Source organism: Argiope bruennichi, chromosome 7, assembly GCF_947563725.1.
Source record: "Argiope bruennichi chromosome 7, qqArgBrue1.1, whole genome shotgun sequence".
NCBI classification, from domain to species: domain Eukaryota; kingdom Metazoa; phylum Arthropoda; class Arachnida; order Araneae; family Araneidae; genus Argiope; species Argiope bruennichi.
In genome coordinates this window covers 80,732,143-80,759,425 of record NC_079157.1, presented here as the reverse complement: position 1 = coordinate 80,759,425, position 27,283 = coordinate 80,732,143, and the positions used below count along the sequence as shown (strand labels likewise).

The 27,283-nt window shown below is 27.3% G+C and overlaps 1 protein-coding gene across 3 annotated transcripts in view; it reads right to left on the bottom strand.

The window, feature by feature from the left end:
- The window catches only part of LOC129975766 (transient receptor potential cation channel subfamily M member 7-like), a 56,737-nt gene extending 39,406 nt beyond the window's left edge, over positions 1 to 17,331 (bottom strand). For 2 of the 3 annotated variants that reach the window (XM_056088970.1, XM_056088972.1), the window contains exons 1-9: positions 17,097 to 17,331; positions 15,111 to 15,290; positions 14,107 to 14,319; positions 12,363 to 12,540; positions 8,366 to 8,549; positions 3,870 to 4,026; positions 1,826 to 1,919; positions 987 to 1,108; positions 172 to 363 (exon numbers count right to left, since the gene is read on the bottom strand). In XM_056088970.1, the coding sequence (XP_055944945.1) occupies positions 172 to 363; positions 987 to 1,108; positions 1,826 to 1,919; positions 3,870 to 4,026; positions 8,366 to 8,549; positions 12,363 to 12,540; positions 14,107 to 14,319; positions 15,111 to 15,290; positions 17,097 to 17,180 (1,404 nt within the window). In that variant the 5' untranslated portion in view covers positions 17,181 to 17,331. The remainder of the gene's footprint in view (positions 1 to 171; positions 364 to 986; positions 1,109 to 1,825; positions 1,920 to 3,869; positions 4,027 to 8,365; positions 8,550 to 12,362; positions 12,541 to 14,106; positions 14,320 to 15,110; positions 15,291 to 17,096) is intronic. The other variant, XM_056088971.1, reaches the window with a different exon arrangement.
- Between the last annotated feature and the right edge of the window lie 9,952 nt (positions 17,332 to 27,283).

Genomic DNA, 27,283 nt, shown 5'->3' with positions numbered 1-27,283 from the left:
AGTCAAATAGAAGAATAAAGTTGCATATTTTATACTAAAAAAATGAATGATCTTTTTAAAAATAACAATTGTAAAAGAAGTATATTGCTAACTGGCTAACTTATGTTCATGTATTTGCCTGTATGTACTGCAGTAAAATAAACAATTTTAGACAGTTTATAATTTGCTTACCCTTCTATAACCTAAAATTCTTTCCCAGCAAACTTCTCGGAAAAAATCTTCAGTAAGAGCTTTTTCAAACAATGTTATAACACGAGATGAATTCATATACTTATGAATTTCAAATCCATGATCAAGAAACATTGAAATAAATTCTTCTCTATCTTTACTAAGCAGTGTTTGTTCAAATACATCATTTTCAACCTATAAATTATTAAAAAAATATTTTTAATTAATTACTTAATACTATTTAAAAATAACAAACAAATAACATTTCCAAACATTTCTTACATGACGTTTGGTTAAAAAAACAGATTTAATTTGCTTTTTATTTTATTTGCAATGCAAAATAATAACAATTAAAATCTCAATAACTATTTTAAAGCAATTTGAAAACAGAAAAATAAAATGAATACAAAAGATATGTTTAAAAGCAAACATAATAATCTTACAACACAGACACTATCTTTAATAAAAATATGAATATGACAAGGAAAAAAAATCTGTGTTAATTTGTTTTATAATTTTAAACAGACTTCTATAATTCAACTACAATTTTTTCAAACAAATAAAATATTTAGACTATGCAGTATTTAGTATTTGACTGACAATCTCAAACTTCTTTTTTTCTCCAACATTTATGTCCACATCTAAGCATGAAAAGTCCAACAATAGTAATAAGAGCAAATATTTTAGTGCTGTTCATAGTATAAAACTAAATCAGATTTAAAAGTGTTACATTAATTATTAACTGATAATTCTCAACATTCAACCAACTATATTATAAAATAATATTAAAGTCCTTACTCTAATATAGCAATACTTACTTTAAAACTAGGATCTTTATAAAACACTTTAGTAACTGCTAAATGAGGGCAATTCCAATCAATTGTAAGCAATAAATCTCTTTTAAGATGAGCATGAAAATTGGATACATCAGATTTTTGGGCTACAAACATATAAATCTAAGTTTACAAAAAAATTATTTTTCTTTTTACAGATATAATCTTTAAAAACACTATCTGTGACAATATTTCAGTTTATGTAAACAATAATAATGAAATAAAGGAAAACAATAATAATAATAATTAATAAATTATTAAACTTTCATTAAGCTTGGTTGCTACATGAAAATAGTTTCCAAAATTAGACTAATTTAATGATGTTATACATAAACAAGAGAATTCAGAAGTTTCATTACATTTTATTTATTAATTAAATCTTCAAACGAACAAATATACATAATTTGAAACGTATTTTACAACACATACTTATATTTTTTACTTATAGTTTTCTGCATAAACTAAAAAAAAAAAAAAAAAAAAGCATTACCAAAACTTACCTTTGAAATGAAATATAAAGTTTGTGTATCTTACATAATCGTAATATCATACTATTAACAATACAATGTAAAATACTTTACATTCTCTCCTTAATTTATTATCATCCACACTTTCAAGCACAAAAAATAAATTTCAAAATGAAATACTTCAGGTTATATGGATAAAGATTTTGAGCACATAATTAGAACAATGAAAACATTATGCCAAAAAGGATATCATTTTAGAATGAATTTACAAACCAATTCAGATATACTAACAAAAGAAAAATTGAATTCTTTGTAATTATGTTTTATTCCATGTAATACCATTTTGAAAAACAGTACCTTTAAAAATAGTTTCAAGCAAATGACTAGGAAGGTCTTCTATATCTCGATCCAGATCAAGAGTGCTAAACACAGTAATGTATCTCAACTTAGGCTACAAATTATAAAAAGACAATAAATATTTTTAACAAAAGTTTCTGAAGCATAAAATAAAATGTCTCTAGTAAAGACTTTATATAGTTATGCTTTATAAATTTATATTTCAGCTAAGTTTATCTTAACATAAAACACACATTTTTAATCATAATTATTCCGCGATTTGCTTCTGGTCCAAATAATTAAAAATGTTTATTTTGGATGCTGGAAATAAAAAAAAGAAAAATTAATACAAAATTGAAGGGAAAAAACATTGTAAAAATTAAGAGAGTGTAGCATTCTTTAGGTTGATAATTTCTTCAAAATTCATCTACTTCAGACTTCAAGCAAAAGAAAAAATTTTAGTGTAAAATTATTCAACCTAAAGAAAAACTCGAAGCCAACTTAATGGCATTTACTAGGTTCACTTGTTATACTTCCTGCATGAAATCAGTTTAATAAAATGAATTTATCAAGTATTTTTTTAACATTCATATCAGTCGACATTTATTTTTAAGAATATCAAAAGAAAAAGATAAATTATTATTCATGTTTTTTTAACAATTTATTACAATTAATAATAATTTTAATCTTATTTCCAAAAGTTTTAATGCAGAACTTTCTAAATTCAAATTAGTACAAATTCAATATTCACGAGAAATAAAAACTCTATGAAGGGAGAATTCAGTTTTGTGATTAACTTATTCAGTTAAAACAGGTTAAAAGCAACATTATTTATTTATTTAATTAATTAATATTAAATTAATTTGACTCAAATTAAAAACAAAAATTTAATCCAATCAGTTGTCTTGTTATCCTTCTCTAACAAGAGCCAAAATCAACCACTGAATGTAGTCTCCCTAAAACTTTCTCACATATTCTCCAATAAAGGTCTTAATTCCCCCCTAATACAAAAAAAATGTGGATTTTGGGTAAGAACATTGCCTGAAAGGCTTGTGTAGCCTTGACAAACAATAGTTATTAATTAATTTATCAGGTGTTTATATGCATTTTGAATACCTGATATATATGCTTTTTCCGAATTATTTAAAAATGGGGAAAAAAAATTCACATAAACTACAGTTTTAGTAACAAAATCAAATACATTTATAAGTCACTAATTTATAATTCATTTAAGTCATTACATTTATGAGTTTACATACATGTAAAAGTATAGACCAACATATGATCAAACATTTGACAGATTTGGTTCCAAATTTGATACATATCAACACTTTAGATCTTAAATTATGTATAAGATTTTATTCAACTCTCTTCATTTTGTAGTTATGGTTTCAAATTAAAATTAGCACAGCCAGATAAACATACTTCCTCTGAATGGTTTTTGTGCAAAATTTGATAGAGATCCACAAATGTAGTTCAAGTTCATATACCAAATTTTATCAATCTAGCTGAAATTATTTTTTAGTTATTGTGTTCACAGATAAACATAATGCCAAAAATATGTTTTTCTAATGCAGAGATGTAAAATATGAATATTGCATGTGAAATTTGAATTTTTCAATAGTGTCTCTATACTTCATGTATGAAAAAGTAAAAAGGAAGAGTCAGACACAATGCATTACAATATATTTATCTTAAAGCAAAGAGGCAGACTTATAATGTCTGAAATAAGAAATTATTTTATGTAGCTCCAAATAAATTTATCGTTGACAGACAGGATAAAAAGCACAAAATATGGATGAAACAGAAATAGAAATTCAATTCTAATTTTTCAAAAACAAATATTTATTATAAAATAAATATATTGTCTGAAACCACCATAAAAGTATCATGAACACATTTTTATAAGCCTTGCATAGCCTTGCATTTCGGAATTAAAAGGCAGCAAAAATTATTTTAAATTAAATCATAAAAATAACCTTTTTGGTTATCATAGAAATTATGTTTTCTAACATATCGAATTTAATATAATTTTTAACTAAACAAAAAGAAATGCTTTACTTACAGGCTCTGCGCATCGTACACAATCAAGAAGTCTATCACAAAGCAAACGATGAGCCATTTTATTATCTTTCAGAGTTGGAAATACAGCAGTTATTTTATCACTTAGACTTTTCTTCAGTATATTTTCCACGTATTCCACATCTTTGATTTTTTCGAAACTGAAAGCAGATTAAATAGTGGAAAATGCAATGGACATGATACAGATTTTTATATATTTTAGTTAGTATATAAGAAAAATTAATAATATGCAAGTCTAATGTATTTATTTCATATAACGATAAATACATGAATTCTAATTTAGAAAGAACTTCACTCCATAAACAATTCACTTATCATTTAAATACACTTTAATTATAATCTAGGAAGGAAAATATACTCATCCAGAATAATATTATACTAATAAATTTTTGCGATACTTTCTTAAACTCAAATTTATCATTTCTGATTTAATTTCTGGATAAATAATTCACTAGGTGCAAATTCCAGATAATTATATTTGTCATGCCTTTTTAAAAACTCAAAATTGAAATTGTCCTCTCCTGAAATGAATTTGTAGCAAAAATATATTCATACTACTAAATGCAGCTTTTATTAGATTAAATAAATAATCAGTTATTATCGATTTGTCAACAGAAATATTAGCTTTAATAAGTAAAATATAATAAAATGCAACATCTACAAAAAAAATAGATAAAAATATAAATTAAGTATACTAAAATTAGTAATTTAGTTCAAATTTATATTATAAACATTACAGTAAATTTATTGCAAGGTTCATAACAAAACTTTGTTTAGAAATACAGTGAAATATTCTAATGGTATTGCATCCTAATCAATTCAAAATTTCAGCCGAGTTACTCACTTTTTTCAAGCATATATATATGATTCTGTTGTGCTACCATCTTTCATATCATAATAATGGTATTTGCATTCCTGAAGAATTTAATTACATCAATGCTAACTTTTTTTAATATTAATTTAATGTATATTTTAAATTAATATTAGAATAATTAGTATTTTACGAGAAATTCTAAAATTCAATGTACATAATCTTCAATTCTTATGTTAAATTTTATTAAAGCTATACTGTAAAATCAATAAAATAAATTGAAAATTATTTGCAGTTATGCTCAAACCAATTGCATTTAGAAAGTTGAAATTCACTAACTTAGTAGAATTCAGATTCCATAAATAGGAATATGTTAATATTTTTACGGTTTTTGTTGTTATTACTATTGTTTATATGATAGTTATGCAATTATAAAATCGCTCCCCCCCCCTTTACTTTTAATAATCTTGAACAAGAATGCTAATTTGAATAATTTTCACTTTATTACCAAATAAAAATATATAATTAAATTGTTCCCAGTACGTATCTAATAACACAAATTTCATTGAAAGCATTCATTCTCTATGGAAATATGACAGAGAATATTAACCTGTTTTTCACATATTAAGTTCAAAAAAGAAAAACATCATAAAGAGCTTAGTAAATAGAAAAAATTTTAAAAAAAGGTTTTGTTTGTTTGTTTGTTTTCCCCATGAGAGTAAGAATTAATATGAGCATTTGTATTTTGAAATTGTTTTTTGATTGCTGTAATATAAGAGAAGAATAATTTTTGATAAAATTAGAAAAGCTTGCCTAAATTAGCACTTCTCCAAGATTATTCATTTTTTATTTGGATGTGATATCAGTGGCGAGTAAAATCATTAATGATATGGATTTTTAATTCAATAACAATGGATGCCAAATACGGTATCAGGAAAATATAGTCTGCCTTAATTGAATGGATGCCAAAGAATCAGCCTTATAAGTGAAAAAAAGGTTCTTGAAGTGAATACAATGTAGTAATTATTTACTTTCTTAAAAACACATATTGATGTAACATGAAATAGAAAGTTTAGATGATGCCTGTAATTCAAATACATTTAAAAAGACCTCACAAACAAAATTAATGTACTGCATTGTAAGTATCAATTTTCTTAAAATAAAAGCATTATCTATTTTTTATATCAACATTCTTTTCCCTTATTTACCTTAAAAAAAATAAGGAAACGTTATTTAACCTGCATTTCAATAAAGCTCAAGAATCATATTTAATACTTAGTATCAACATCCAAGCAACAGCAAAAACAATCAAGGAATTGATAACTTTATTTTGTATGAAAAAACATAAAATTCAGTTAGCCACAATTATTATAAAATTGTTTTACAATAATTATAATACATAAAATCCTAATTATGTATTTCATTTATTTGAGTATTTATAAATTTATAAATATATAAACATTTCTTTAATATTACTTTATTATTTTGAAAAAGAATTGCAATATTAAGTTTTTATTAACATATATATTATATAGACATAAACATTTAACTGCTTATCACTTTACAAATGTGTTTGCAAAATCCAAAAAATGTTAAGATTCAAAATTTTAACCAAGATTGTATAAATAGCTAAATACTTCAAAAGTTGCCAATTACATTATACTATAAAGAGAGTTAAAAAAGAAACAAGTCAGAGTCTGGAATGTGCAAACCAGTGACAGAATTGTAAAATCATTGTCTGTGTAACAAAGTGTAACAATTGCGTATGTGCCAACAAGTGTGCGGAAGTTGACAGCCCACCATTAGAGGGCCGTGGGTGCATGCCACATGATTTCAAAGTTAGAAGAAACACACTTCAATTGTCCAACGCAGTCATTCACTTTGTAAGCAGTGAAATAAAATGAAATGGAGGACATTCATCGAAGGATTCAAAAAGGACATTTATTGAAGAATGCCACAAGTGTATGGTGAGCAAAGCATGTCTCTTGAAATAGTTAAGGCATAGCACACGATCTTCAGGGGAGAGTGATTGTCTCTAGCCAATGATGCAGAGTCTGGAACTTCAAAAAATATTACCGAAAACAGGTTATTATCTAACAATATTACCAAAGGTTGATGGAACTCATAACCCAGTACTGTCAAATTATGGTAAAAGATGTAGCCACCGAAGTCATATTAAGCATCAGAAGTGTTCATATCATCATAATGGAAAGACAGAACTGGCACAAAGTGTGTGTCCAATGGGTGCCCCACAATCTTTAACTAGAAACGGAAGCATGTCAAATGGCCAACTATCTTGATCATCTATAGCATTATACCAGAGAAGGAAATGAGTTCCTGACACAAGTGGTGGCTAGAGATGGATCTTGATGTTATCCCTTTGAACAAGAATCAAACAACAGATCTCCAATGGAAGCAACCAGGATCACCACCACCAAAAAATCCAAAGCCATCCATACAAGTGTAGGAAAGGTTATGCTGGTGTTCTTCTTTGAACAAAACAGCACTTTTATAATGGACCCTCCTGCAGGATGGGACAACAGTGAAAGCCCAGTCTTACTCATAAACATTGAACACCCTTCACCAAACGATGAAATCGAAATGACCAGGCCAGCTCACCCATGGGATCATTCTGCTCCACAATAATGCAAGACCTCAAATGACCAATAAAATCACAGAATTCGTGCAGAAATTAAGTGGGAGGTTCTTAGTCACCAGTGCATACTTCTCTCCCTACAATTATACCATTTTTGGCCCCTTAAAAATGACTCTGAGGGGCAAATGATTCACCTCGGATGACTATGTAAAGAAATGCATTTGGGACTGGTTCATAACACAGCTCCAGGAATTTTATGAGACAGTCATTCACAGCCTTGTGTTGCAGTGGGACAATGTCTCAACAGCCAGGGCCAATATTTCTAACATACAAATAATGGTTTCTGTTTCTTGACCTCCGGCTCATTTCTTTTTGAATACTCCTTATGTATTGTTCAAAAAAAAAAAAATAACAGTTCATAACAGTGTTTTTCACTCAAAACATTTTTGCAAAGAATATAATCAGGCATTATTTTGATATTTTATAAACGAAGTAATCTTGATAATGTTTTCGTTCTTATTTTACCTATGAATGCATAGTAATCAGATGTAGTACTGAAAAATATGTATGCGTGGAAAAGTTAATGAACAATTGCCTTTAAAAATTACAAGAGTGAGATTTTCATTCTGGAGTTGCTAGATTGTTATATTTCTGTTTCTTTTTCTTACATTCAAGGTCACAGCACATAAAGAGTTTCTGTTTTTTATGCCTACAAGTAAATTTTTCTTTAACCAATCTTTTAAAGTGAAATAGCTTGCATACAAAGAAAAATCATATCTGCATAAATATTTTATCAGTCAAAAATTATAAATGGAATAGCAAATTGATGTATGCTTTTAAAAGCATAACAATTATTGAGAAGGATATCAGGGGAAGGCTGAAAGTCAAAACTATATTAAATCAAAAACTCAAGAGAAAGAGAAACATGGAAGCATGTTTTACATTTTTTTTATATAGATTGTAAAAGGGGGAAAAAAAGGAAAATATTATATATTATTAAGATATTTAATTTCATTCTCTAACATTTCTTAATTATAACATAAATGTTAGACAATTAGAGGAATGAGATTACCTTCTCTGTACTTCATAATATGCATAAGCCAAAATATCAGCCAAACCCCCACTACCCCTAATGACAAGAATGGGTAGTTTGCGCTTCAAATGTGCTAATATATAATGTACAGAGTTTAAATTTCCTTGAACAAGAACTGCTATCACTGGTACAGGAGAAGATGGCAAAAAAGTAGACACATCATCTATATATTGAAGAGGGAAAAAAATGCTTAGTTTTGCTTCTCATTTAAAAACAAGTTTAATATACATTATTACAATGGATCATAATAATGATGATGATAGTTAATGATAGTCTAGAAATGATGATAATTAAGGAAGAAAAAAAAGCAATGAAATTACATTTTGTCTATGAAATGGCTTCCAATAACAGGAAATTACTACATACAGTATTTTGCTCTTCTATGATTTTCTTTCACAAAATTACAAATTATTTAATGACATTGTTTGTAGAAAAAGTTCATTTACTTCAGTTACTTCCAAATTAAAACAGAATTTATATCAGTTTTGATAAAAATTATGGCAGATATTTATGAAATCAAGATTCAGTAAAATAATATAAAATACACTTGCAACTACTTAATTGGAAATGTATGTATAATAGCATTGTCAAAAGAATAAATTTAAATCCAAAATTTTGGCACATGAGTTTAAAAAATATACAGTGAGTTCGTAAAGAGGAAATGAAGTTTGATTTATATAGATAATTTTGTTTCTATCGCACACTTTTTCGATGATGATGAAAAAATTGAACATTTACTGTAGAAATAGAAGGTTAAGGATGAGAATGAAAGCAACATACAGACCAAGAAAATTACATAGAAGGAAGCAGGTTTTTATTACATTTCATTTGAAAAACAATGTTTATCATGTCAGCATTAATGTTTATCTACAAGATATTATGAAGTTTCATTATCACAGGAGATTTTTTTTATTTCCTATAACAATCTTGTATACAACAGAATCCAAAGTTATATGACATCACACTAAAAACTCAGACTTCCATTTGATAATATATGTGGTTAAATAGAGTAAATCAATTAAATTGTTAATATTATTAATAAAAGCAGAATATTTTCATCTCAAGCAATATCAAATCTATCACTAGCATAAATATGCTAATAACATGTTATACATTTCTACAATTAATTTTAAACACATTTGTGCACATTGCCACCATTAATTTTAAAAACTAACTTGATCTATGAATATATATTTTTAATTGAACTAAAAATTGTTCATAGAGTTGTCTTCAAAGTTGTTACCATAAAAAAAGCATAATGAAAAAGTATCAATGTAATTTTGACAATCTATAAAAATGTAATTTTTTAATGTTAACCTTGAAATGCAAATTGTGAAAAAACTGCGAATCAAAAATTACTTTCTTTATTACATAATTTATCACTTTAACATTTTTTTAAAGGGGATTAATTCATCATAGACAGATAGCAGGTAACACCTTCTATAACAGAAATAAAAAGGCAGATTTCTGTTTAAATTTATAAATTTATTGAGAAGTTCAAAAATCTATTAGTCACAATTTTAATGTTTTTTTTTAGTTCATTTTGAAATGTTATGATTCCCAATTAAATTTCTTCAAGTGTCAAAACGGGAGGGAAAAAGAAGGACAATTTATTGCTTTTTTATTTAAAAAAAAATTGTGATGCAAATATTACAATTTATATGCAGTAAAACATCTCATAATTAGTAAATTGTTAATTAGTAATATCAAAACAGCAGCACTTTTGAAAGTGTAGACTTAAATATAGCATTAAAAGCTTGAAAAATGCACATTATATATATATATATATATATATATATATATATATATATATATATATATATATATATATATATATATATATATATATATATATATAAAGAGAGGAGCAGTGAAGAGAGGAGCAGATTTGGGAGGAAACATACCATTCTTCTATCAAACTTACTTTTAATAAAGACAAAGCACAAAAGTATTGAAAAAAAAAGAAAAAAAGATGAGTAAGTAGAATGAACATGTAGATTATGAAGGTGTAGAAAGCACGCAGATGAAGAAAGTTAATTGATAAGAAAAAGATGAAAAATCACAAATTTTCATAAAATTTGTCCAGCAATGGGCAATGTTCACTTATGCTAAAATATTATAAAATTTCATTTGGGATTAAACAAAAAAGAAATTTAAATTTACCAATAATAAATTACTGAAAACAGGCAGGCATCCAAAGTTACACGTTATGCTAAAAAGGGCATAACTACATGTAATAATAGGTATGGTAATTTTAAAATGTTTTAATTTTTTCTGAGATATAAAATTGCATATATGTGTTTCAGTTTTAAATAATGTGTATAAGTTTACATATTATTTAATTAAATGTAGTTGAGAAATCAAAAACCATGATCAATAAACCTTGTATATTGCAAATAATATCAGAAAACTTTAACAGGTAAATTCTAGATTTTTTAAAAATTAATACAGTAGACACCACAAATTAATACAGTACACTCCCGATTATCCATCGAATTGGGTGGCGCGGACAACAATAATCGCGGATAATCCGAAAAAAGCTAAAAACGGGTATAGCAAAAGAGAAAACAGTCATTACAACTTTGAAAAATCGTTTTATGTACAATAAAACATAAAATAAACAGCAGGAAATGTTTAACTAACGCTTAATATTTTAGTATATCACACAAAACTAACATAAAATGCATTTTGTTAATGAAAACAGAAAAGTGCTTTGTACTTACGAGAGGCGTCAAGGATACACAGAAAAATTAATACATATGTACTATTTTAATACTGTAATGTATTATGTAATTACAAAATCATAACTGTAAAACTACACCATTTTCAAGAAATCAGTCATTTGTGTTTGCTTCTTTCTTTGGAAGCATTTTCTCTTTGCTTGGAAGCAAAAAAAAAAAAAAAAAAAAAAAAACTTAGTGCGGCAGGTGCGGATAATCGGGAGTCTACTGTACATTCAAAAAGCATTTTAACTAAAATATGATTGCATAGATATAACACAAAATCTCTTTAATAAATAGAAGTGATTTAATAGAATAAAATTATTGTTTTATTTATTCTTTATTTTTCTTTGTATATTTGATACCAACAAGACATATTTTGGTGAATATTCTGAACACATTAATAAATTTCAACCAATTTACTATTTCAGAATTTTTGAAGTATTGTATAACATTGGTTATTTCAACATTATTAAATATAATATTTTATTAAATATTCATTTAATATATTGGAAGCTTTTAATTTAGTGATATATTATGATGCAAGAGTAAAAATATGAATTCTTCCACAAACATCAAAAGGTTCAAATCTTCAAATTTTACAGATTATTTCTAGATTAGTATTATAACAATAAAATAATAACACACAAAAATGAAACAAAGACACATAATACAAAATTAATAATGAACGAATTATTAAAAAACAAAGGAAGAAAGAAGGTTTTTAAATGACAAGCAGTAGGGTGGAAATCCTATAAGCAATGGATTTATGGACTGATTTAATTAGCACCTTTAAAGCTACATTAGTGATATTTAGAAACAAAGAAGCTGGTATTCAGTATTAAAAGATAAGAATCGACTTCACATACTGCCTCCAAACTTAGAAACTATATCAGCATAAGCACAATAGATTCCAACAAACACCAGAACTCTAAATAAGTTGAATCAAATTCAAGAACATGAAATTGAACTAAAATTCAGAATATGTGAATTTTCTTGAAAGAAAGTAAATTGATATGTTTACAAAACATCAGGGGTGTATAAAATTATTTGATTTTTTTTATTTTATTTATTTTAATCATTTATTTCTTTATTCTCTTCTGAAATATAAAAATTTGTTCAATGACTTTTAAAATCAGTTACAGAAGTTATAATCTCATAATAGCTCAAAATTTCAAATTTGACTGACAACTTGAACGAAAAAATGGCAGCAAATGGAATTTTCTTCCAAGGAAAAAACAGAACAAAAGACTTACCTGAAGTGCCAGAATGAAAACCTCGAAATGCATCTTCGAGCTTTAAAAGAAATCGGTTGACTCCACTTTTATGGGCAGTTTTGTCTCGAACAAGCAAAAAATTAGTATGGAAAACATTCAAATCAAACCTATGTTCATCTGGTTTATTTCCAAGATTTTGCAGTAAAAGGTTTTTTTCCTTAAAACATAAGAAGTGACCAGTTACCATCAAAGAATAAGTCACTTAATAAATAATTTTTGTTATATTGAATACACGAAAGGATATATGTATTGAAATCAAAATATTCAAATAGATTCAATCAAAATATGAATGGGAAATATGAAATTAATTGTATTGAACTTTACAGGTAAGTATACTAAAGGCCTGTAAACCACACTACAATCTGTAATTTAAGTTATCAAAAAGTTTTTGCTTATAGATAAAAACTTTTTTTTTTTTGCTTATTTTAGTAATCAAGTAAACAAAATAATTAATTAATGGTTGGCCTCATATTTATAAACAGTTTCATTTCACTTTGGGAGCTAAACTGATCATATTCTGTTGTTGTGTTACTTACGAAATCTGCATGCATACTATTTATAAACTAAATATGGAAATAATATCATTTTGAAGTATCTTTTTCCTTTGAGTCAGTTCTGATGCAATGCCTAGAATTTCCAATTAAGCCTTTTCTAATATTTTAAAAACTCTTTAATTCATCTATGAGAAAAAATGTTTAAATATATTATTTTTTCACTAATGAGAACTTTGGAACTACTATCCTATATCTAGGATGCTAGATATAACTTGTTTCCCCCTTTAATACATGTTGAAATGAAAAAGGTTTCAAAACCTCAAAGGAATTTAGAGTAGTTATCTTCCAGCAAAAATTTGCTCAGAAATTATTCCTTCAAGGTCTAAAGTTGATGAAAGGACTAACATATAATTGATCTAAGAGATTAAAAATGTGCATAATTTACAATAATAAAAATAAAGAGCAAAAATATATGATAGATATAAGATTATATTTGCCATTACATAAATCAAAACTGGAAATTATACCCAGATAATACCCAAGTAAATATATATTAAAAATAGGTAATAGATTTATATCAACATTGCAAAAAAAAAGTTAATACTGTAAGATTAGATGGAAAAGGTTACATAATTGACAAAAAAGATATATGAAGAAAATGCTTGCTTCAGAATTGTCACATTCTGAGCAACAATTAGTACTTGTGTATCAGCTGCCTGCCAGTGATTAATTGCCCATGATGTATTCATCTCTCCTTTGAGAATGTTCTATTTTCCAATTGCATGTAGTTAATCTTAAGGTTCACTAATAGTATGAATTTCAGTAAAAACTTCAGTTAAAGCATGCTAAAACTCTAAAAATAGGATTGAAGTTTAATTTCATAATTAGCTTGATTTTGATATTTTAAATATAATTTAAAAGAATTTTACTGGATTTTAGATTTAAATTAACCTCAGCATAAATAGAATAAATGAATTCTAAATCTTTTTCTAATTCCAATCAATGTGAAAAAGCAAAAATTAGAATAATTATACTTTTATGATAAATGACGCTTAACAACATCTCTAAGATATTACATTATAATTTTTTAAAATCAATTTTGTTTCAATTACCACAAAAACTAACAAATATCCCTGACTTGTATATAAAAAAATATGTGTGACTATGAATTTTTATCAAACAATAGGAAAAATAACAAGCAAACCAAATGATATCTTTCAAATCCATACCGGGTTTCTAAATTTCTCATAATATGTAAGAATTGTGTCTCTACAAACACCAATGAGAGGAGTATTCTTTATTTTTTCACTTTCGATTGATTGACTGTAGCAAAACTGAGCATAACGCTTCTTATAATCAAGTTGAAAAGCATCCCCAACAAGTTTAGCTAAGCCAATGTTTAGACCACTTGTAAGAATCCACATTGATGTAGCATTAGATGCCTGAAATTCAAATATAAAGAAAGTAAGTCACATAAATAAGAACTATGTACCAAAAAGAAATTTATTCTTGACTGCTATTTAAAATAAATTTTGTAGCTTTGACTATTATAAACTGCTAAAATATCTACAATTTTTAAAGTAATAAAAGAATTTCTATTAAAAGGATACCTTGTACTAAAATATTGCAAAGGTGAGTTACTTTCAATTATTTTATTAAGTATACACCAAAACCAAATAAATTAAAAGTTATATTCAAGAATATATTTTAATCCTAAAAAGCAATCCTTGATAAAAATTTTATTTAAATAATTATTTTCTGCTTTTTAGTCTTTTATGTGCAAAATTTTACAATTGATTTTTAATTAATTTCCCAATGAGTAAAAGACTTGGCATGATAATATGTCAGTAATAAAAGTTTTTAATTAATAGCAAAATTTTTACTGAGCAGACAAACAAGCAGAGGCACAAAGTGGTAAGTTAATATTGTATTGTTATCCAGTTCTGAGCTATGTTTAAAGATTCAAAGCTTCAAGCTTTTTGGAAAGTTAGTTTAAAATCGACTTCAAAATCTTCACCAAATATATAAAGAAAAAAGAAAAATTAATAAAAATGTATTTTAAAAATACGATAATTTATTTTGAATAAAGAATTAAGCATTTTTTTATTATTATTATTATTAAGAATAAAGAGTAAATGTTAGCAGCATATGTTTAAATTTAAAAAAAAAATACATGACCCAAGTAGAATTTATGTATATTGGAACTCAAAATTTTAAATTGAAATATATTCACCTTAATCAAACCTTTAACAAATCGCTTCTGCTCTTTAAAGTCAATCCAGCCACTCAAGGATGCATTATCCGATACTAAAATGACCATAATATTTGGAATTTGTAAATTCCATTCTTCAATCATTACTCTTAAAATATTTTCTAAACTGCAGTGATGGATAAAGTGAGCAAACGGTATTTCCTATTTTTAAAAATTATACGTGAATAAAAGTTTGTTAGAATCATAACAAGAATTTGCTTAATATTTATTTTCATATTTTTTTAATACTAAAATATACAAAAAGAAAATATGCTAGCATTAATAAGCATTTGGTAGAATTAATGAAATGAAAAATTTTTCAAAAACTCAACCTATATGCTATTAGATTCTACAGAATAAGTTTATTATTCATGCATTTCACAACATTTTAAAGTAATATTTCTTAATCAAATTTTTCACAAAATGCATGTATTATGAAAAAACTGTATAGAACTGTACAAAGGCTTTTAATAGATAAACATACTGATTAAAAATGAACATAATTAAGGACTACTTTTTAAAATTGTAGAGATTTATTGGTTCCTCAAAATTTCAAATAAGATCTTTATAAAACTATTGATTGACTTAGTGTTTTCTCCAATGAAATAATAAAGTATCTATTACTTTTCCGTTAGCATAGAGCTAATCATTGCCACTTGAATTAAGGACATTCACATTTTATTAAATGCTATTACTCATGAAAGTTATTGCTTAAATTTGACATATGCTTGTTTTGAGCCTCTCTAAAGGAAAAGTACCAATGATTCTCTTTAATACACATGAATCAAAGGATTAACTAGTAAAAAGAAATCATAATTATAGTAAGAAATGCTACCACAAATTTGTTCAAGCATTTAAGTTGCAATTAAGAGCAAGCATTAATGGGTAATCTACTAAGGCTATACTGTCTTCTAAAAGCATGAATGTGAAAGAAGTTTATTCAATTTTTTTTTTATCCCACCCCAAAATAGTTTAGTTTGAATAAATTACCTCACTATATGGATACTCCCCTAGATACTGGATTACAAAAAAAAAATGGTCAGAATTATTGTCATTTCAGAAACCTATCATGGCATATTTTCTATTGGGAAAGAGGTCATTGTATTAAATGAACTGAATGGTATAAAAAAGGGAGCGATCATTGAATCAAATGAACTGAATAGTATAAATTTAAACCACGATTTAAATATAAAGTTATGTTTAATAGAAATTGTTAACATGTTTAATAAAAAATATTATGTATTCAGAATAAATCTTTTCCATTATCTAACAAAACCTGATTTTTGCAGTGATAATGATCAGTATTCTAAAAAATCTATCATTATTCTCTCTCACTCTCTATTTCTTTCAGCTATATGAGGGCTATTTTCGAAAAATCCACAAAATAACAAATTTTTAAATATATTTAAAAATCTTTTGTAGATTTTAAATTTTAAGCAACCACTTTGTCCCTTTAACTTTTGGTAAAATTATATGTGATATCATTTTACCAAATCGTTTTAATATGGTGAAAAATAGTCAATGCTGAATTTCTGATACAGAAATTTGATTTCAAATATAAAAAAACTCAAAAATAAAATTTGGCAAAACAGGCAAGACCCTTTTTTTGTTGTTGTTGTTCGTTTGTTTTGTTCATTTATGATTTTTTCTAATACTTTTATACTCCTCCTAACAAACTCTTCGTTAAAAAAAAAAATGATGAATTAAAATGAGAGCCTTACTCATTCTTCTTTCAGAAATTTTATGGGAATAATTATAAAATCAAAAAAAGCAGATATAACTATCAGTTTTGATGCATAATTTTATGTTCATCTTTAGAAGAAGAAAAATTGGTGTTTCGAACATTCTGCATGAATATTATTAAACTTTCATTTCGGAAGATGAAGTGGGAAATTAAATATTATAGAATTGAGCCAATGACATTTATAAAATTATCGATGGTAAAATAAAAGGTTGAATTTAACATACCTGAGATTGAATACAAAGTTTTCCGGTAAAAATTTCCGATGAGCTATATCTAGCTTTCGCACTATCATTAATATCATCGCTCATTTTACTGTGAAAGGGAAAAAAGCATCAATAGCTAACTAAGTAGAATGAAAAAGGCAACAATTTTTTTTTAACATACACAAATTGAAAAAATATGGAATTCCCTAAATACTATTAAAAATTTTTCCAATCATGTTCAAGGCGAAATTCGAAACTAAATTGAAGAAGGCGGTCTTTTTGTTGCCATTAAGTCAAAAGCAAATTTCCATTTCTAAGTAAAATGACAGAACCGCAGCCAAATTCGCTCAATGGACCTTTTCCAATCTCAATCACTAGTTTTCTTCTGATTCTCTTTCAAAATATTAATTTGCATTCAAAACTAATTTTATTGATAAATCAAGAATGCCAACTAAGTATTGTATTATTTTTTTTTGTGAGATTCCAAAATGCAATGTATAGCTTTCAATGTATAGAATTTCATTAAAATATATAGCGAAATACCGATTAATTTTTGAAAAATCATGCTTCAAGTTTTTAGCATAGCTTCTGAATGCTTTTTTTTTATTCATTCTTAAAATTTTTGCAAACAAAGAAAATTTAATTTATGTACAACTCATTTTTTAGGAAGAAGTAAATTTGTATTATCCTAATACCTGAATTATAATTTAATTTTGAAACATAAAAATCATAATAAATATAGATGTGTTTTTAAAAAATGTTTTAAAATTATTTATTATCTATAAATTAATAACTGCAAAATATTTTACTATGTTACTCATTACTAGTACAATTTCATCTTCTATCTGATAAAGATAAAAGCAGATATTTGACCTGCTGAATATTTGAATCTATATTGAATGAATTAAATGATGTGTGTTCTATCGCTTAAACTTTTACTTAAACTTTTGTTCTGAAAATACTGATCTTGCTTTTTGTGTTTGGATTCTTGTTCATGATGTGTTTTGGTGTGTACATATATAATAAATTATTGTGTATGTAATAAAAAGTGCGCTTTCCTAGCCTCCAATAATCATTAAAATTTTGCAACATCTGCCTACGCATTAAATATCTTAACACTTGCTTTATAAAATTTCATTTCGAATATTAAATATGGGAATATTTGCTTGTGCATTTAATAAATTAACAGCTACTCTTTGATTTTCGAGAGAAACAAAATTTTGTAAATTTAGGATAAATAATTTGCCACATTAGAAATCTTAAAATGTTATCTTTTTAACAATTTTAAGGTAATAATAGTAATTTAAATTAATTATCAAAACAAAAGTTAAACAATTTTACTATTCAAAATTAAAATTGCAATTCAAGTATTAATCCTTCTAGTACACAATGTTACGATATCTATACGATGTTGGTGGGCATCGAAAAGATATACAATATTTTGTGCCTATAGGGAAGCAATTGAACATTTATTTTACCGTAAAAAAACGAGTAAAATATAAGTTAAAACTAAGTAAATTATCTAATTTTAAAACAGTTTTTTTTTTAATGTATCCTTGTAAAACCCTTATCTACCAATTACTACTTAAATGCCATATAACTACACCATTCAAACATCGAACGAAGCAAGAACTTACTAGTGTATAAACTATGCCAAAAATTTGAAGGCCGTTTTCAAGGAATTAGCAAGTTATAGCGATGTAATATTTTAATAAATGAACATCCTATAAGTATGTACTAAATCTTAGATTGAATTCAATTTTCCAACCAATGCTTATCAATCATTAAACCGCGACTATTGACTATTCTTCATTGCTTTAAATTAAAACTTTAACTTGATTACAAGAACGGATAAAAATTTCCAATTGTTTATTATTGTATCCACATCATCTTAAGAGACAGAATAATTTTTTCAATTCAATTTCAATACAAAGAATTGCAATTTAAATTGCAAGAACTAATTTTCTTTTTAATCCGCTCTTATTTTCAAGAATGTCTTCATTTATTCATCTATAATCTTCTTTTGCTGCTTACTAGGTATAAATATTTAACCTCATTTTCGGTTCCATTTTTTTTTCAAAACTTTTATGCAGAGTATAATACATCATGTTTTATTGAAAGCTTCATATTATTAATTGATAAAATTCAATGAACTTCAATTTCATAAGCAGCATTCTGTTTCGCACAGGAAATAATTAAAAAAAATATTAAATTTGATCATATTAGTGAAAATAAAGTGAGATTTGTATTATTTTTTTCTAGTATTATTATAACTACTTATCTGATTAATTTGTTTTATTTATCACATTAATTAAAATTTTTTATCATTATTCATGGCTTGTTTTTCAGAGTTTAACCTATAAATTTTTTTCAAAGCATGCTTTTCCAAACCAATATTTATAGAAGGCAGCATACCGATACTATAAGAATTACCCTAAATTGAATAAGAGTAATCCTGAAAAAATTCTAAGTTGCAATGCTAATAATAGTAATAACTTTCCCCAGATATCTTCTTTAATAATACATTGTCCCAATAATATCCATACAAGTAAGTCCCAACAATAGCCTTTGCTCCAAACGGAAAATACTGGAATTAATTCACCCTCTCATTACCGGAAGAGTACAATCAATAACGCCGTTTAAAGCACAAATGCGCAAAATTTTTATACGACTCCAATTTTTATTGAAAAAATTGAATATAAAAAAGTTGCTACTGGACAAGATGCAAATGTTAGTAGAAGCACAAAGAGGTCTTTTCAAAATGTCAATTTGAATAATCGTTTATTCTTGTAATGCAAATAATCAATCAGTAAAGTTAAAACCATCTCAACTGCCTTCTATGCAGCTATGTCAAATCCAGTTTGAATGGTTACTACGTTTTTATTCCAAGAAACGTGAATGAAATTGATAACTTCCATTTCTCAAATTAGATTCTTTACTTATAATGAACCCGATATTAGATAGAGAAACACAGGTATACTTATTAAAAGTTATATCCTAATTACCATATTAAATCCCATTATACAGTGGTGGCCAAAATTGTGTACACTTTTGAAATTTTTTGTTTTTTAACTTTATTTGCTTATAGAAAATTTTATGTTTCACAAATTTTAAACTCTTACATATCATTTTAAAGATAATTTAATGATCATTTCAATACAAAAAGCAAAATTGAAATATTTGCAATATAAAAAAGTTGAGTGGCAATAATTATCAAGATACATTAGATGCTGATGATTGTTGTATGTTAGTAGGGTAGCCTTTATTTTTTATTACAGCTTCACATAAATGTTTCATTGAGCTGACGAGTTTTACTTTCTTCCCTTGTTATTACTTGATGCCAGGAAAAAATTGTAGCCTCAATTAATTCTCTTTTATTTGATGGACGCTTCATTCATATTAGTTTCAAACGGTGTCATAAGTTCTCAATAGGTCAGGACTTTCCTAGTCAGCTCAATGCTATCTGAATTCCAACAATTCAGCGCTCTTTGTAGTAAACCACTCTTTCGATATTTTTGCTGTGTGTCAAGGAGCTGAATCCTGTTGAAAAATGATACGTTGTTGGGAAAGAGAACACTGATAAAATGTATAAGTTTCGGGTCTAGAATAGTATCAATGTATTTTCTTGCATTTAGTGTCTCGTTGATAACATGAAAATGCCCAATACCGTCTGTTGACATGCATGAACAAATCATAACACTAAATCATACCATACTTAAAACATAACTAAATCATCACACCAAATCATACCATACTTAAATCATAACTAAATCATCACACCAAATCATACCATACTTAAATCATAACTAAATCATCACACCAAATCATACCATACTTAAATCATAACTAAATCATCACACCAAATCATACCATACTTAAATCATCACAAACTTAAATCATAACTAAATCATCACACTCTACTAATGAGTAGGGCCCGACTTAGCCTAATTGAGGCCCGAGGTAAAAACTTCTTTGCGGCCCCTCTGCTAAAGAAGAAAAAGTAAAATAAACTTTCTATTCGATTTGGGCTCCCCTCTATGTGGGGGCCGGGCAACTGCCCCGTATGCCCCTGCCTTAGTCAGGCTCTGTAACCGAGTTCTTCAGTCGCCTGAATGCAGTCAGAATGTAGCTCTTTGCCTATTCTACGTCTTACATATTTTCGCCCATCATCATCGAATAACAACTCACTCCATGCAACTTGTGATCACTGATCATTTGCCCAATTAATGTGTTCCTTTGCCCACTATAAACTTTTTATGCGCTGTTGTAAATTGAGAAAGCTTTTTTTCGAGGATTTTTGCCTCTTAGTTCAACATCTAATAATCTTCCCGATTGTTCTGGAACTGACAGAAACACCAGTATCATTCAATTGACTTCTGATGGTCTCTGATGACATTTTCCTATCTTGGGAGACGGTCTTTTTATGCATCAGTCATCAACGGATATGGTTCACCTTTCTCGGCCTTTTACTTTGTTTTTTTTTATTGATTTTGTCCCCTGATATCGTAAACAAAACTTTCGGAATCCAAATGTAGTCACTGAACCACCCATCTGTCTTGCAATTTCAGCATAGGAAAGACCACATTCTTGTAACACAATAATATTAGTTCTCTTTCTAATCTGTTCTTTTATTTGATGACATTGACTAAATTTTAGAAATATTTACAAAAATTGCTACTAAATATTAAAACGTTTAACAAGATTTCTTGCTTGTAATTTGACTACATAAAATACAGTCTTCCTTCTACAGAACAGAGCACAATAATGACTAGTTACAACTTTTAACAAGTCATTGTGCTCTGACTCAACAAATACTTATAACTGTCAGTTTCTACTGACAGTTATTAATATTTGATTAGTTTCCAGTACAGGAACAATGATTGGTCAAGAAAGTTAGAAATTACAATCCACTTCATTCCTTTTTTTTTTTTTTCAGATTAAAGTATAACTTTTTTGTATTGCAAATATTTAAGTTTTGCTTTTTGTACTGAAATCAGCATTAAATTCTCTTTAAAATGATATGCAAGAACTTGCATTTTGTGAAACGTAACATTTTTTATAAGCATACAAAGTTAGAAAACATGAAGATTTTCAAAAGTGTCCACAATTTTGGCCACCACTATATATTATGCTGATACACTTTGTAGCAGCCACTTTACATTCCTTACAACAGTGATTTTATTTCATTTTTGAATCTATTAAACAATGCAATGCTCACTTTAGATTCTGAATTAATAATTTATAAATTCACCAGCCATCATGGCAGGGGATTTCAGTAAAAAATGTAGAGCATGCAACTATGCTGATCTAGCCCATTAAGAAAACAGCTACATAGATTTTCAAATAAAATCAACAAAAATTATCTTGTCGCTTGGATATTCAACACGATCTGGTATACTTGAAAATAGCAAACACTGATTTGGTGAAGCTAGGAATATTAGACATCCCTGCAAAGACCGTATGATAGATACTTTACACAGCAACTACCTCCAGATTAAATTCTTTATATATACTAAAACAAATCTTTGTTCAAGTATACATGTTAAAATCCCTGCAACAAAGAGGTGAAAAAATAGAAAATCCTTCATTATTCTACAATAACCTTCAACATTAGAAACATACGTACAGAAAATTATACCAAAAACTTGAATAAAATAAGATAGTTGGTATCAACTCCCATCAGTCCAAAGAAGAGGGAAAGCTAAAAACATTGTTATGAATCTATAATGCTGCTTCCCATCACAGTTCCACAGTAGGAAAGATAATTTCACATTCAGCTCTACTGGATGCTAAACAAAAGACAAAATGGATGATACTAGTATCTTCAAGAATTTTGGCGATAGGACCATTAGGAGACAAATTATGCTTGCTTCTTCGAAAATCTCTGCCCTGCTCCAGAAGCTATAAAAGGCCGGCTGTCTAAGCCGAAGCCAATCGTACAAGGCTCGTATAGTAAGTCAATGATGAATTAGCCCAACGAAGCGGAAACGTTGAGTGGAGCTCAAGCAATTAGTAGATTGAGAATTGGTATCGTGCGCCGAGTTTTGAAGACAAGCATTGAAGCAGCATCAAATCGTGTGTGGAGTAGACAGTCATATTGTAGTGAATCAGAAGTTGACAAAAGCAGGGAGTCAATGAAGAATAGCAAGTTTTAGAGAGACCTTAGCGAATAACTAAGTGGATTCCCTCCTTCTGCTGCTGAGTTCTGTCTGGCCGCTTTGTGTGCTGAGGTTGTTGTTACTACTAGTGGGATGCTGTGTATTGCTTATGTATGTGGGCTATGTTTAGAGGCCTGTGACTTCGACACCATATACCCACTATAAGCGAACCCGCTAACAATTAGGGGAGGGATTTCTGTAATAATGTTATTTCAGCACAAGAGTAAACTCAGTTACATAGACTAATAACATGAAAACATAAATGTGCAAGTTCAAAATCTTCAAATGTGCAGACATGATTTTCAGTTTGATCTGTTCATCTAAAGGCAAACATGGTAAAATCACAAAAAAGCAGGGTGGGGAGGACTCAGTGAAAACCAAGACTAAGGATGAACTCATTTGATAACAGAAATAAAAAGCTATTACAACATTATAACTTCCATTGCAAATAGAATGAAAAAATGATCGAACAGACAAGATATGCAAATAATGTCTATTATATAATATCTAAACTGACATTAATAGCTATTTCTTACAGGTGTACAATTCTTTACTTGCTACATACAATAGAATAAATTGAGACCGATATCTGGAGGTTACTAGTTTCTTATTTCTGTAAAAGTTATAATCATCAAGCTAGTACACACCATACCATAATCAGAATACAGGGATGAATTAAAAATTTAAATTATTTTGATGAGCATTTTTTTCAAATCTCACAGAAAAAGAATAAAATTTTTAGAATCGTAATCTAGGCAAAATTCTGGGGACCAAATTTTTTTTTTATAACTTGCAATGTCTTTTGTACTTCTGAATTTTTCTGTACCCCTGAAGAATAGATGCTTTTCGTCATAACAGTGCATTTTATACAATTTTTCTACACCAGTTTCTAAAAGACTTTATAACACAGCTTTATGGTGCAAATATTCTATGCTTTAAAACCTAACAATGTAGAACTACGATACTAATTTTTTTTCACCTATTAATACTTTTGACTGATAAAAAATCTAGTTTTGAATTCTATTAGCATGCCAAGCAATTTCTATTATTGATCAAGTTTCATTTTTTTAAAATGAAAATATCTGCAGATGTTTGCATTTTATCATTTTTTTATCTACTAAAATGAAATGTTTTCATGCTGCTGCTGTCTACAGGTATTAAAAGTATTTAAATCTTGCTCTTATATTTGATAATTAATCAAAACAGAATTAAAGAATGATATAATGAAATCAAATCAACAGAAAAACGAGAAAGCTGAAATTAATATATCTGTAGCCAAAATATTTTATTTTAGTGTGTGCCAAAAATTTGATTTCTCTCCAACCAATTAAAATGCAAGATGGTTGAAAAAATAACCCTGGCTAGATATATTTTCAATCAAAATTTATATAAAATTTTAGAAAATGAACCATTATACTAAAAACAGGTTTGTGAAGTCTTGAATTCCTTAATTCCGATTAATCAATTACTTTAGTTGAATTTATATTAATCACATGCTACCTTTTTAACAAATCTAATTATAATGCTAGCAATTAAAATATGGACTGCATTTTTAACAACTTTAGAAAACTTATATTAAGATGCTTCTTCTAAATTTAGATAAACATCTACTAAATGGAGATGTTAAAATATCTTAAGAGTTGAACCATGCATCCTTATTTCTATATTTTAGTAAGACTTATGATTAAATATAAGTGCATCTGACCTGCATATAGATATTAAAATGGAATCTTCAACTTATAATCTTCTGTCCCTGTTATGAAAGCTATTTTAAGGCCTTAAATTTCCAGAAAGTACATTTAAAGTTTAAAAAATTTAATTTTTAATCCTTAACAAAGAAAATGAAAAATAAATACATTTATAGGCTGAAATGTAAACCAAATAGTTTTCATGCTAACATAACAGCAGGGGTGACTGATCCATTTTTAAAAATCTTGGATGAAAATGTAATTTTTACTACATTCAAATATACATATTTCAAAATGCATATATATTTTTTGAAAGAATTTCATCAGCAAAACAAAAAATATAAAATGAAAGTTTTTAAATTATATATTATTTCAAAGAATAACTGAATTCAACTTGCTTTCTTTTTCAGGAGAAAAGAAATAAAATTATTATTATTATTTTTATAAAATTCAGTGTGAACATAGCTATTTTGAAATAGACAATATTATTTAACTCTTTAATCATATTCATACGTATTCAAGATATGAAATTGCAAAAACCATTCAGAGAATTTCACAAGACACTAAGTATTATTCAATAAAAGCTTTTTAACTGCTTCTTAGTAGAATCTTAACGATTTTTACAACAGAAAGTTTACACGCATTTGTATAAATGAAAATAAGTCTTGCTGCCTGCTCACAAAATTCCACAATTTTCTACAACTGATCAGAGCATTGCCATTGTAGTTAATCTATACAAAAAATTTGTTACAAAACAAAATTTATAAGACAGTGAATTTACTGTTAATACATCCTAAACTTCATGCTTCAAGCAAAAAATCTAGAAATGCCTAGATTATAGTTGTCCCTGACAGCAATTCAAATAATTTTTTTTAAATTTGTCTAAAGAATTTTACCTACAATTAGAAAAGAAAATTCATTAATTAAACTTAGATATAAATCTGTACCAAGAAATTATAAGGAGAGCAAATGTTCAAACAAATTACTTAATATAAAAGATGAAACTAAGCTTCTTCAAAAAACTTCTTTTTCACCACAGAAGTTCCAGGTATTCGGTACTGTGATTAACAGCATTTCCGTAACGTTCCTGTAGAGACGAGCTTCTGAATGCTAAGTACAGAATAGCCCGAGTCTACAGGTTACATTCCGAAGTGCTAATTATGAGTTCAAAAATGCAGCCATCTGAAAAAAAGCAAAATACAGTATTACAAGTAGATTCTGGAAATTAATTAGGCTCAAATAAAATATTACCAGCAAGTAAGATTAGATATTCAGCTTCAAAAATGCACAGTTGCAGATTTTGTAGGAACATAAAACGATTCAAATCCAGTGATTTTAAATTATTAAATACACAGAATGAAAAGAAAAGGGTCAAAATTACTAAAAAAAATTTTTACTTTATATTGAGTAAGCAAAATAAGTTTCAAAATATAAAAGGAAGGGGGAAAAAAATAAGAATCGCATTCACACAATTTTGAATAAAGCGGAAACATTACTTATTTTATTGCGACAAACTGATCAAATAAGAAAAATTTAACTCTGGGAAGGTATAAGATTCAAATTGCAAGTGAATATCAAAACCGAAGTCAGACATTATTTCAACAAATGATCTTAAACCCAGTAACTAACATTAATTCAAAATTTACTAGTGGAACCAAAAGCTACTGCGTGTTAATAAGAACATGTATGTTTCGTTACGTACAGTTAATTTCCGATTTAAAAACTCAAACAAAAGAAGATGCAAAGATTTTTTTTAAAAAAAATACGAATCATAACGATTCTCCAAGAAATTCCGAAAGGCTTAATCATTACATCGGACAATTTTTTTTTTCCAAGAGGAAAATACCTTTTATTTCTCAACCGAAGAAAATTTCGAAAGATTAATTATGTTATTTCATAATTACTTACTGCTATAATCAGAAAACTGGAGCAAAAAGAAACAAATAACAATTAAAGAAAATTTTAGCATTGAAAACAATCGATATTTGAGCGCATAAGTGCCTGAACGAAAAGAACATAATTAGGCCTAATATCAAAATAAGTCTCTAACCGAAACGCAACATCCAACTTAAATTACTTTAAAAAAGAAAGAAAAAAGAATTAGCAAGCTATACTATTCCCAGAAATTATGTTACTACGACCATGGAAAACGAGCGAAAATAAGAGACGCCAAGATTCTGCGAATCGATTCCACCACCATCGACCACTGCAGCAACAAATTTACATTTCCAAATTCAATTGATGACTTCTTTAGGAAAATCGAATTGAAGAAGAAGTAGAAATATTCTTTTTTTTTCTTTTCGATTTTATTTCGTTTCTGAAGATTGGTGAGAGGAAAAGAAAAAATCTTCTGTTTTAAAAA